Consider the following 12656-nt stretch of genomic DNA (forward strand, 5'->3'; position numbering starts at 1 on the left):
AAATGGCCTTTTTGTCTTTAAATAATAATAATAATAATAATAATAATAATAATAATAATAATTACTATTATTATTAGCAGCAGCAGCAGTAGGTGTGGGTGGGTGGGAGTGCTGCAGCCACTTTTGAGGTCCCAGGATTGACTTTTCTCCTTTCAATTTTATATAGATTGTGGGATTGTGGGGATTAAACCCAGGTCACTACATCACCAGGTTTGCAGAGAAAGCACCTTATTCTAAGCCAGCTCATTGGCCTAGAAACCCAAAGGTTGTTTCTCTTCTCGTCTCGTCTCGTCTCTCCTCTCCTCTCCTGTCTGTCTGTCTGTCTGTCTGTCTGTCTTCCTTTCTTTTTGTATTCATTTATTGAGACAGAGTTTCAGGGCAGGTTTGTTAGGAAGTGCTCTCTTGTGGGCAAGTTCTCTGCCCCCAAGGATTGAGGCCAGGGGAGTTGCCATGGGGGAGGGGGGCATGGGGAGGGAGAAAGAGAGGAAGGGCACCCATGAAGAGAGAAGAAAGGGAGAAGGAAGAAGAGAAAGAGAAGAAGGAGGAGGAAGAGGAGGAAGAAGAGAGCAAGCACGAGCGAGAGAAATGTCTGCATTATATATGGAAGAGACTCTGGGGGAACAGCTGGGCTGGAAAGTTTAGGGTTGGGGCGGGGTAGGGGGTGTGGGGAAAGGGTAATACCAGGTAGGAACTGAGGGGTTGCTGGGGGAACTTGGAGGTCAGGTCCACTTTGATATGTAAAACATGCATCTCAGACTCTAGTTTCCAGACACCTGCCTCTGCCTCCCACGTGCTGGGATTAAAGGTGTGTGCCACCATCCCACCTCCAAAGGGTTTGATAAGAGGAAAAGAATAGTAGGGGCTGGAGAGAGGCTACAGAGGTTAAGAGCAATGGCGACTTCTACAAAGGGTCAGGGTTTGATCTCCAGCACCCACATGGTACCTCACAACGGTCAGCAACTCCAGTCCCAAGGGATCTGGTGCCCTCTTTTGGCCTCCAAGTATGATTGCACACACGGGGTGGTACAGATACATATACTCAGGCACACATGCAAACACACATGTACAATAAAAGAAAGAAATGTATCTTTAAAAACATAACTGAAAGAATAACTTGAAGTCATGTAATTTGTCAAGGACATACAAAAGTGAATTTGTGCGCCTTTCATTGCATCATATTGAGAAGTACTGCTGAGGCCAGCAAGATGGCTCTCTCAGGAGGCAAGGACACTTGCTACTAAGCCTGACCTGATGACCTGAGTCCCAGCTCTAGCGCTCACATAACAGAAGGCTAGGAACAACTTCTGACAGTTTTTTGTTTTTTTTTTGCTTTTGTTTTTTTTGCTTTTGTTTTTTTTGTTTTTTGTTTTTTTAAGATAGGGTTTCTCTGTGTAGCCCAGGATGCCCTGGAACTCACTCTGTAGACCAGCTGGCCTCGAACTCAGAAATCTGCCTGCCTCTGTCTCCCAAGTGCTGGGATCAAAGGCATGCGCCACCACTGCCCGGCCTGACAGTTGTTTTTAAAAAAACAAAAACACAAACAAACAAACAAAAAACCACCAGAGCATATATTAACGCACACACACACAAATAAGTAAATAATAAAAAAAATTTTAAAAAGAAGAACGTGTTCATTTCTGGTGATTGATATTTCTTACCTCTAAAGGTATTATTTCCTTCTTGTAATATTAAGTATCTTGTGGAGAGGTTTAAAACACATTATCAAGGCTGGACGTGGTAGAGTATGCCTTTAATCCTAGCCTTTAAATATATATATATGCAGTGTTTTGTTTTCTGGTATGTCCATGGGGTTGTGTGCCTGATGACTGGAGGCTAGAATGAGTCGAATCCCTTGAGACTTGAATTACAGATGGTTGTGAGGCTGGGTACTGTGGGTACTGGGAATTGAACCTGAATCATCTAGAAAAGCTATGCTCTTAACCCCTAATCCAATTCTTCCAGCGTTGTGGGGAGATATTTTAATACAAGGTTATATATTTTTAGGTGAAGGGTGGATGGGCAGAAATAGGATAATCAAATATAAATAAAACAGTAACTTAAGAGCCCAGAGGTATTTGAGATGTTAGTAAATGTGAGGTATCAGAGTGAAGAAATTCTAGGCTGTCTTCCAAAACTTGACATGTAAGTTGTGTGAACACGGTTGGTGATGGTGCGCTGCTGCTGAATAAAGTCTTCAAGAAGAGATCTGTGGCTCCAGGGTGATTTTTTTTTTTTCTCTGACAACGCCACCTAGGAAAGTGTCGGACTAAGGCTGCATCACCTTAGCGAAAACACACCTGCGAAGAAGGCGGCCCAGGTGATCCACCCTCAGAGTGCGCACGCGCACGGAGGGGTGGCGCGGGGCGTGGCCGCGGCGCAGGGGCGTGGCCGTAGCGCGCAGGCGTCCTAGTGGCGGGTGTCTGCGTCTCAGGATGGAGGGTGAGTGAGTAAACAAGCCGGGGCTGGGCGGTGGGGCCGGGCCTCCGCATGGCATGGCGCTGGAACCTCAGGGCCGGGGAGGCGAAGAGATGAGGAAAGAAGCTGATGGCCACACCATTGCCTGACCCGGGGTAGCGCGAAGGGTGCCGCCCCGAGTGTTCTGGGACCCGGGGCGAGAGCGCGTGCGAGCTGCGGGGGGCCGCGTGGAGAGGGGGCGCGGCGGGGGCGGGCCCGGCTCCTGTCCAGTACAAGCGTGGGTGGGCCTTGGCGTCTGCAGGGGACCCTGGCTCTTGTAAGCAGCGGGGCCAGAGGCCCGGGTCGAGCCTGCGGAGCCTTTGGGTGGTGTTGAGGAAGCGGTGGTCAGGCCGAGATGACAGCGAAGTGAGCGAGGTTCTCAAGTATAAGGGTCAGGCTCCCAGGGTCGCGCGGCACCTCCCCAACATTTTGTTCCCGGAGCTTGTCGCTTTTCTAACTTGCCTCACTTTAGTTCCGGGTTTGAGTGAGGATTCATCTTCCAACTGTGACTGTCTCTCCTGTCCCCAGAATTCTCTGGAGAAAAAAAAAAAAAAAAAAAAAAAAAAACGATATATAAATGAACGCGTCCTGAAGTAAAAGGGAAGGTGCTGTATTTGGGACATAACTTGTCAGGAAGCAAATGTAAGACAAAAACTTTAAAAGAATTTTTAAGATTTAGGTGTTTTTTTTTTTTTTTTTTTTTTTTTTTTTTTTTTTTTTTTAACGTGAGTGCACTCTATGTGTGGCTGGTACCAGGGTCGCCGAATCCCCTGTTACTAGAGTTAAGGATGGTTATGTACCACCATGTTAGTGCAGGGAACTAAACCAGTCCTTGTTCTTTGCAAGAGCAACAAGTGTTCTTAGCCGTAGAGCAGGCTTCCCAGCCCTTGGTCATGAGCTTATTTTGGCCAAAGTGATGGTGGGGCACAAGGAAGAGAACGGATATAGATGGAGGTTAGTGTTGGGGGATGGGTGAACTGAGTAGCCAAAGTGTGGAACCTATGCCTTGGGAAAAAGAGCCAAGGATCACAAATGTACAGGGGCGACACTGAAAATGTAGAGTTTGTTGGGGGTACTTTTGCTACATGATATATCAGATTAAGACATCTCCAACCCAATGGATTTTTTTGTTGTTGTTGTTTTTGGTTTCTACATAGTCCCTGACTGTCTTTCAACTCTCCACATAGGCCAGGTAGACCTTGAGCTCACATGATCCTCAGGCCTCTGCCTCAGGAGTGTTAGAATTGAAAGGTGCGACCCACCCTCCACCCAAAGATTTTAAGATAGGAAAGCCTTTGAATGCTTTTCCAGCCTTCGAAGGTATTACCCAGTCTTTTGATTTTTGAGAAACATGTTTTCAGCCTTGGAGACCCAGTTGTGGCACCGAAAGGGAGATGACCAGCTGATGTAGGAGTGAATGTCAGTCAGGAGAGAAGAACTTAATCACATAACCATGAAATCAGGTTGTGATGCTGCAGGCTTCCAGTCCCAGAACTTGGTTAATAGAATACGGAGGTTTAAGAGTTCAAGGCCAGCCTTGTCGAAGTCAGCCTGGCCTAAATGAAACCTTGTGTCAAAACAACCACAAAAGTATGTAAACATGGAAGAAAGAACCATCTCTAAAAATGCAACATGTAATGGGATATGGTGCACACACCCTCCCAGAGCTTTATATGTTATGTTCTGACTCATCTATTCTAATACTTGTATGTCTAACTGAAAAATCTTGTTTTTATTAAATGATAATGGATAGTCCCTAACAAAACTTGATGCTGATGTAGTTCGTGCCAGCTGAGGCAGGGCCCTGCCTGTGGCTGTGGTAGCTCTCCTCCATCAACATTGCACATCTCCAAGGTAGCACTATTCCTAAAATAAAAATAAAATAAAAAAATAAAATAAATAAATTAAAAATCTACTCCCCTTTCCCCCAGAAAGCCAAATCTTTGCTTTTTGTGACTCTTGTCTGCAGTGGAAATGACCTGGTTCTACTGCACACTAGGAAATATTAATGTTAGAGGTTTTGTTTTTTTTTTTGGTTTTTCGAGACAGGGTTTCTCTGTGTAAGCCCTGGCTGTCCTGGAACTCACTCTGTAGACCAGGCTGGCCTCGAACTCAGAAATCTGCACCTGCCTCTGCCTCCCAAGTGCTGGGATCAAAGGCGTGCACCACCACTGCCCGGCAATGTTAGAGTTCTTTAGTTAAGATTCCGGTTCCCAGCAACCCAGGTGTGGTGGTACATGTTTGTAATTCTGGTACTAAGGAGGTAGAGGTAGGAGGTTCAGTAGTTCAAGGTCATCCTTGATGCCCTAGCAAACTTGAGGCAGGGTTGATAGAATGCTTGAGATCCTGGCATTTTGTTGTTTGAGACAGGGTTTCTCTGTATAGCCCTGGCTGTCCTAGAACTTACTCTGTAGACCAGGTTGGCTGCAAACTCAAGAGATCTGCCTGCCTCTGCCATGCTGGGATTAAAGGTGTGTACTGGCCTACACCCAGAGATCCTGTTTTTTTTTAAAGTCACAATAGAGGCCTGTTGTGCTCAGAAACTAAACCTTTGATATGTAAATACTTTGGAGAAGTAGAAGGAAGTATTGTTGTCCAGTCTTTTGACCTTACTACCTGACATTATCATCTACATTGTGTTTGTTGGGTTGTATTCTTACTGTCTTGAAAATGACTTGTGGGCCACAGATTGGACATACCTGGATGAATACAAAATGTGTCTACTCTCTTAATTGTGTTCCTTGTCTCATGGTTGACTTTAATACAAAGTTGATAAAATGAGAATAGTGACTCCATTTTATAATTTTTTTTAAGATTTATTTATTTTCTGTATGTGAATACACTGTAGCAGTCTTCAGACACATCAGAAGAGGGCATCAGATCCTATAACAGATGGTCATGAGCCACCATGTTGTTTCTGAGAATTGAACTCAGGACCTCTGGAAGAGTATTTAGTGCTCTTAACCACTGAGCCATCTCTCCAGCCCCCATCTTATATATCTTATATATATGTTTATAGTTTAGCCCTACTTCCCACTTCTGTTATGAATTAAGGGTGAAACAACAATGGGCTGGGGAGGTGGCTCAGCTGTTAGAGTGTCTGTTTTACTTTTGTCAGCGATGCTGATTTGGCTCCCAGTACCCACATGGCCCATAACCCTGGTTCTAGGGAATCTGACTGACACCAGCCTCTCAACTCTGAGGGCACTGCCCTTTCCACGGCATGCATACATACATGTAGACCAAACACTGACATAAAATAAATTTTTTTTTTTTTTTTTTTTTTTTTTTTTTGGTTTTTCGAGACAGGGTTTCTCTGTGTAGCCTTGGCTGTCCTGGAACTCACTCGGTAGACCAGGCTGGCCTCGAACTCAGAAATCCGCCTGCCTCTGCCTCCCAAGTGCTGGGATCAAAGGCGTGCGCCACCACCGCCCGGCAACATAAAATAAATTTGAAAATAAATTTTAATTGAAATAATAAAACAAGATGGGAAAATTAAGGAACTAAGGTGCCACATGGCTCTAAAGCCTTTCTTACTTTGCTTACTAACTAGATTATTAAGTAGTGGAAAACTCAGTGTGGTCTTTGTATGCCTGTGTGTGTGTGTGTGTGTGTGTGTGTGTGTGTGGTGTTTTCATTTTTCTGTGGCAGGTTTTGTGGTAAGCATATGTTGCGATTTGCTTCTTGTTTTTCTTTGTGTGCACACATGAGGTCAGAGAATTAACTTTCAGGAGTAGTTTCTCTCCATGTGGGTTTCAGGGCTGGAACTCAGGTTGTCAGGCTTGGCAGCAAGAACTTTTACTCAAATTTCACATTCTTATCTGCCTGTGGGGGTTCTATTGGCTTCACATACCCATTTAGAATTAATTTTCTAAGCCTTTTCTAAGTTAGCCATACTAGTGAGTATACTTACAATCCCATTATTTTTTGAATTTTATTTTATTATTTTTTTAAAGATTTATTTATTTATTTTATGTATATGAGCATACTGTAGCATACCTTTCCTTAGACACACCAGAAGAGGGCATCGGATCACATTGCAGATGGTTGTGAGCCTCCATGTGGTTGCTGGGAATTGAACTCAGGACCTTTGGAAGAGCAGTCAGTGCTCTCAACCACTGAGCCATCTCTCCAGCCCTTGAATTTTATTTTTAATTGCTTAAACACACATGTGAGTGCAGTATCCCTAGAGGTCAGAAGAGGGTATCAGATCTGGAGTTAGAGGTGATTGTATGTGGGTGCTGGGAACTGAACTCAGGTCTTCTGGAAGAACAGCAAGCGGTCTTAGTCACTGAGCCATCTCTTTAGCCCCTTATGGTGTTTAATTTGCATTTTTTCAGTGAGTCCTTTATGATCTCTTTGACATGCTGTTCTTTATTGAGCTGTTTTTGTGGTGCCGAAGTTAATTATATGAAGACTTAAGCCCCAAACTGTATGTTTTGGGGTGTCTTCAATGTACAATGACCATGATGGAAGGCTTCTAATACTTAACTGAAATGTAAGTGCTGATTAAAAAAAAAAAATGGTTATAGAAGCAGTGTTTTTTTTATGTCCCACCTCCTATGCCTGAGTCAGATGACCCCATTTTTCTCTGAGGCTGCTCCAGATGCTCAATTGATTGTTTGCTTTTTTTCTAGACTTTGTTGTGATAACCACTTAGTAGGATCCAGGTGCTGCTATGCAATTATGTATCTGTACTTAAGTGTTTTGTTTTTTAAATTTTATTTTTATTTAGTGTATATGAGTGCTTTGCCTGGTAGTAGGGGTGGTCCCAAAAGGGCATCAGATCTTCTTGGATTGGACCTATATATGGTTGTGAGTTGCCATGTGGGTTCTGGGAATAGAACTCAGGTCCTCTTAAACAGCATAGAATGCTTCTAACTGATGAATCATCTCTCCAGCCCTTCAAGTGTTTTTTGATCATGTCTTCCTGTTTCTACAGTCTTTTCATTCATTTCTTTCTACATTCTTTGAGAAATCATCTGCTAAATAAACTTTTAAAGACATAGAAGGCGAATCAAAAAGCCAAGTGTGATAAATAATATGTCTTGTGGATACACAAGATTCACATACCACTTAAATTGTAATTTTGCCTTGTGACTAGTTGAAACTTTAGGGTATTTTTTATGTGCATGTGTATACTCCTTGCCAGATAAAACACTTGAAAAAAATTCAAAATGGTACCATTAATTGTTGGATTGTTTTCTTACTGTCATCTCCCAACAGAGTCTTTGTAGGAGATAACAGTTCAGTTATGACTCTAATGAAAATTCTGGCATTTTTCTGCTACCCTTTCCTCTAAGAACTCCAGACACACACCACCACTACTACAGCCATTACTCTCTCTTACCCTTCATCCCCTCACCACCACTGCCAACACTCCATCCTCTCCTCACCACAGCCAGCACTCCATCCTCTCCTCACCACAGCCAGCACTCCATCCTCTCCTCACCACAGCCAGCACTCCATCCTCTCCTCACCACAGCCAGCACTCCATCCTCTCCCATCACCACAGACAGCACTCCCACTCTTAAGTACTGGGAACAGCCATCAGTTGAGTAAGTTTTCCCCTGTACTAATCTCCAGTTTCAGTTGAATAGAGCAATCTGTTCTGAGCTTACTGTTTCAAAACATGGAACATTTCTGTAATTCTTGCACTTGTGAGGCTACTTCAGAATGATCTTGAGTTCAAAACCAGCCTGGGCTACACAGCATGACCTGTTTAAAAAATTTAAAAAACAACAAAGAAAAAGTTAAGGTGTGTGTTTGGGAAGGGAGGAGAGGTGGGTGAGGAGTAAGCACAGAGAAAACTTTTGTTAAAGAAGGCTGCTGTGCCTCCTTAAACTGGAGCTTGCATTCAGGTCATGTGGGTCTCAGTAAACATAGCCTAAGGTTTCTGAGGTAGCCAGTCCTGTTTGTGGTTGGAAGTACTTCTTCATTTCCTGGAGTAGGCTTGTTACTCAGTTTGTTCAGGGCAGAAGTGATAAGAGCAGAAGCCATGTGTAATGTATGATCACTGTACTTGGGAGGTGAAGGCAGGGGGGTCAGGAATTCAAAGTCACCCTTTACTACATAGGGGGTTTAAGGACAACCCATGCTGCGGTGCACGAGTCTTTCTCAAAAACAAAACCACCAGCTTAGGATTCTAACAGTTGAGAGCCAGGCAGTCAACCTGTCCTGAAGTAAATGATTTTAAGAAATTAAATGCTGTAGATTTCAGATGGGAAACTCTGAAGTTATCAATCCTTGATTCAAATGGATATAAAAGAAGCTGAGATTTGAAAATTGTGGGCTGTTTGGTTCATTGACACATGCCTCTTTAATCTCTGTCCTCAGGAGGTAGATTAGACCTGACTTCAAGGCCAGCCTGGTCTACATAGTGTATTGCAGGCCAGTCAGAGCTATAAGAAAGACCCTCTCTCAAGCAACAAAACAACAAAAAAGGTGATTTTGAAAAATCTTAAACTTTAGCTTTAGGGGACTTATAGTGGACTTTATGGGCAGTGAAAAAACCTACAACATGTAAAATCCATAAACAAAAATTTATTGACTTTAAATTTTGCCTGTGGTTAGAGAGATGCTTGTGGCTCTTCCAGAGGATATGAGTTTGGTTCCCAGCACTCCTATTGGATAGCTTACAGTCACCTGTGACTCCAGCACAGGGAATCCAACACTTATTTATACAGGGACCCTTACACCTGTGAAATATATGCACATAGACACATAAAAATAATTTTTAGCCAGGCGATGGTGGCACACGCCTTTAATCCCAGCACTTGGGAGGCAGAGGCAGGTGGATTTCTGAGTTTGAGGCCAGCCTGGTCTACAGAGTGAATTCCAGGACAGCCAGGGCTACACAGAGAAACCCTGTCTTGAAAAACCAAAATAATAATAATAATAATAATAATAATAATAATAATAATAATAATAATAATAATAATAATTTTAAGAGGCTTAGTAATTTAGAACTGTAGCAGTCCTTTTGGAGGACCTGAATTCAGTCACCTGTACCCAAGCCAGGCTCACAAACACCTATAACTCCAGTTCCAGGGGATCTGTGTGCTTCTTTCCAGTCTCTGTGGACCCCACATGCACAGTGCCTCCCCGTTTAAAAATAAATAAGTATTTTAAAGTTAAAATTTCCTATGTACATAAGATGTTAGAATAATTGTTAATAAGTACATATTTTGGTACACACCTTTAATCATAGCACTCTTTTTTTAAAATGTATTGTTTGAGACCATGTCCAGGGTGAGCTCCAGGTAGCAAGGTTGACCTTTCACCTTAGGCTTCCTCGCTTCATAAAGCTGGATGTGTGCGGTGAGTGGACACCTAAAATCTTAGCACTTTTGAAACTAAGGAGAATCAAGAGTTCGAGGCCAGTGTAGATGATATAAGAATCTGTATGAGAAAGGCACACATACACACACAGTTGGAAGCTTCTTGTTTCTGTTTTGAATTTTAGCTTTTTATGGCTCCTTGAAATGATTTTTAAAACTTAAAATGTTTGACTAAGTGAATAGAAGTAGTTCTCAGGGCTGGAGAGATGGCATAGAAGTTCAGGGCACTGGCTGCTCTTCCAGATGACCTAGTTTGGATTCCCAGCACCTACACAGTGGCTCACAATTATTTGAAACTGCAGTCACAAGGGATCTGATATACCCTCTTCTAGTTTCTGTGGGCACTACATACACATGATGCATATACATATTTGTAGGCAAAACACTCATGCACATAAAATGAAAATATAATTAAAAAAATAGATCTCTAGCAAGCTAGTTAGTATAGTATAAAATTAGATTTTGTTGACTTGTACATATATTTAATGTTTTAGGCCTACCTGCTGGCTAAGCTTAGAAATTGGGTAAGGAAAGAAGCTTGGTGATTGTGGGAATCTACATGATTGGAAGGTTTGCATTTTTTCTTAATTAAGAAAATATTGTATTTTATGGGTGTGGTGGTTTTGCCTGACTGCATGTGTGCTAGTGTGTATGTGGTGCCTGTAGAGGTCCACTTTACTCTTTACTTCTGGGATACCTCTCTAGCCCTAGAAACAGAATTTTTAAAGTAACTTTCTTTTCTTTTTTTTTAAAAAGATATATTTATTTATTATGTATATGAGTATACTGTTTCTGTCCTGGGACACACCAGAAGAGGTCATCAGATCCCATTGCAGATGGTTGTGAGCCACCATGTGGTTGCTGGGAATTGAACTCAGGATGTTTGGAAGAGCAGCCAGTGCTCTTAACCACTGAGTCATCGCTCCAGTCCTGAAAGCAACTTTCTATTTCTTTTCTTTTCTTTCTTTTTTTTTTTTTTTTTTCCAGACAGTGTTTCTCTGTGTAGCCCTGGCTGTCCTGGAACTCACTCTGCAGACCAGGCTGGTCTCGAACTCAGAAATCCGCCTGCCTTCTGCCTCCCAAGTACTGGGATTCAAAGGGGTGCGCCACCACTGCCCAGCGAAAGCAACTTTCTAAATAGTGTTAAGCATCTTTGAGGCTTGACTTAATATGCAAAATGGTAACAGACCCTGAAGTTTTCTGGTTCTGGGGAAGCATCCTGCTCAGAGGCTTGATATTTGAGCATGCTGACTGATTCAATAAACCCAGTTTTTTATTCTCATGAAAAGCTGGACACTTCTTTTTACCCCTTAGGTCTTGCCATTCATCTGAAGAACAGAGGTGCATTATAAAGTGCAGCATTTCCTGCTGCACTCCGTGAGGTAAGTAGAGCATATCACACTAAATTCTCTAAATGTTCCAAATGTAATTCAACCTCCAAAAGAAATTCACAGTGTGGTCAGTGTCCATAGATCTGCTGCTGACAGAGGGGAGATTGTAAGTTTAAACCTCTTGGGGCTGAAGGGATGACTCAGGAAAGAGCACTGGCTGCTCTTCCAGAGGACCCGGTTTCAATTCCTAGCACCTACATGGCTGCTTTCAACTGTCTGTAACTCCAGTTCCAGGGTATCTGCATCCTTACACAGACCCAACAACAGTGCACAGAAGACATGCATGCATGCATGGATGGCATGGATGGATGGATGGATCATTAAAAAAACTCTTTCTCCTTTTTAAAAGATGTATATTTTTGTTTATGAATATGGGTGTTTTGCCTGCATAAATGTCTGTGCCTCATGTGCATGCAGTACCCAAGGAGGCAGGAGGAGGGTGTTGGATCCTCCGAAACTGGCGTTAGAGGTAGTGAGTTGTGCTTGCAGCTCTTCTGGAGGAACTAGGTTTAGCTGCAGCATTCATGATGGGCTTGTGACTTCAGCGAGGTTTGAATACTCTAAAAAACTCAGCTCTAGCACATGCACACACTCAAACAGATACACATGTACTTGGAATTTAAAATAATAAAAACAAAATTGTGAATAGTCTAGTGAATAGTCACACACTGGATCCAAAAAATAAATAAATAAATAAAATTCAGCCTCTGATAACCATCCGTAATTGAGGACAGGGATTGCCTGGGGATTGAACTCAGGGTCCTGGCTTGTGCCAGGCAAGTACTCTGCCACTGAGGTTCATCCTGTTTTGTTTTTTGAGACAGTTTTACTATGTAGCTCAGGGCTGCCTGGAACTTGTTATATGGACAAGGCTGGCCTTGAACTCCTGATCTTCCTGCCTCTGACTCCCAAGTGATGAGATTAGGTTATAGGCATTCTCTATGAAGCCCTACAACTTTTTTGTTTGCGTCTGTTACAGTGTTGGGGCCACACATGTCAAACGTGATCTGTGTACACTGAGCCACATCATGCTGCTCCCGTTCTAAGTGTATACAAGGCACTAAAGGATGATAAGCACCAACATTTTCACACCAAACCCAGAAATTACCCGCAAACCTGTTCCCAGTGGAGACTTTAAACTTGTTATTTGGGCTTTCTGATGTACTATATATGCATTTGAATTTGAGGAAGTCTTCCTTTCCAAGTAATCAAGTATTGTTTGTCATATCTGTCTTTCTGAGTCCAGGAAAATGGATATAGCAAGTCCCCCAACTTCCAAATGCATCACATACTGGAAAAGAAAAGTGAAATCTGAGTACATGCGGCTTCGGCAGCTCAAACGGCTCCAGGCAAATATGGGAGCAAAGGTAAAGATGGTTCCCACGAACAAGGTTGTGTATGTGTGCGTGTCTCCAGTGTACAGTTCTGGGGTTTCCCTTTGCGACCTGCATTGACTCTTGACAGTCTTTGC

General features: G+C 42.8%; 1 protein-coding gene across 7 annotated transcripts in view; it reads left to right on the forward strand.

Moving 5' to 3' along the window:
* Window positions 1–2365: 2365 nt before the first annotated feature.
* The window catches only part of Ezh1 (enhancer of zeste 1 polycomb repressive complex 2 subunit), a 34014-nt gene continuing 23723 nt past the window's right edge, over window positions 2366–12656 (forward strand). For 2 of the 7 annotated variants that reach the window (XM_076935775.1, XM_034505589.2), the window contains exons 1-3: window positions 2366–2439; window positions 11109–11176; window positions 12432–12552. In XM_076935775.1, the coding sequence (XP_076791890.1) occupies window positions 12436–12552 (117 nt within the window). In that variant the 5' untranslated portion in view covers window positions 2366–2439; window positions 11109–11176; window positions 12432–12435. Of the gene's footprint in view, window positions 2440–2555; window positions 2571–8790; window positions 8899–10288; window positions 10365–11108; window positions 11177–12426; window positions 12553–12656 lie in introns of those variants that run through there. The other 5 variants (XM_076935777.1, XM_076935776.1, XM_076935778.1 and 2 more) reach the window with 5 other exon arrangements.

This window comes from Arvicanthis niloticus, chromosome 6, assembly GCF_011762505.2.
Source record: "Arvicanthis niloticus isolate mArvNil1 chromosome 6, mArvNil1.pat.X, whole genome shotgun sequence".
NCBI lineage: Eukaryota > Metazoa > Chordata > Mammalia > Rodentia > Muridae > Arvicanthis > Arvicanthis niloticus.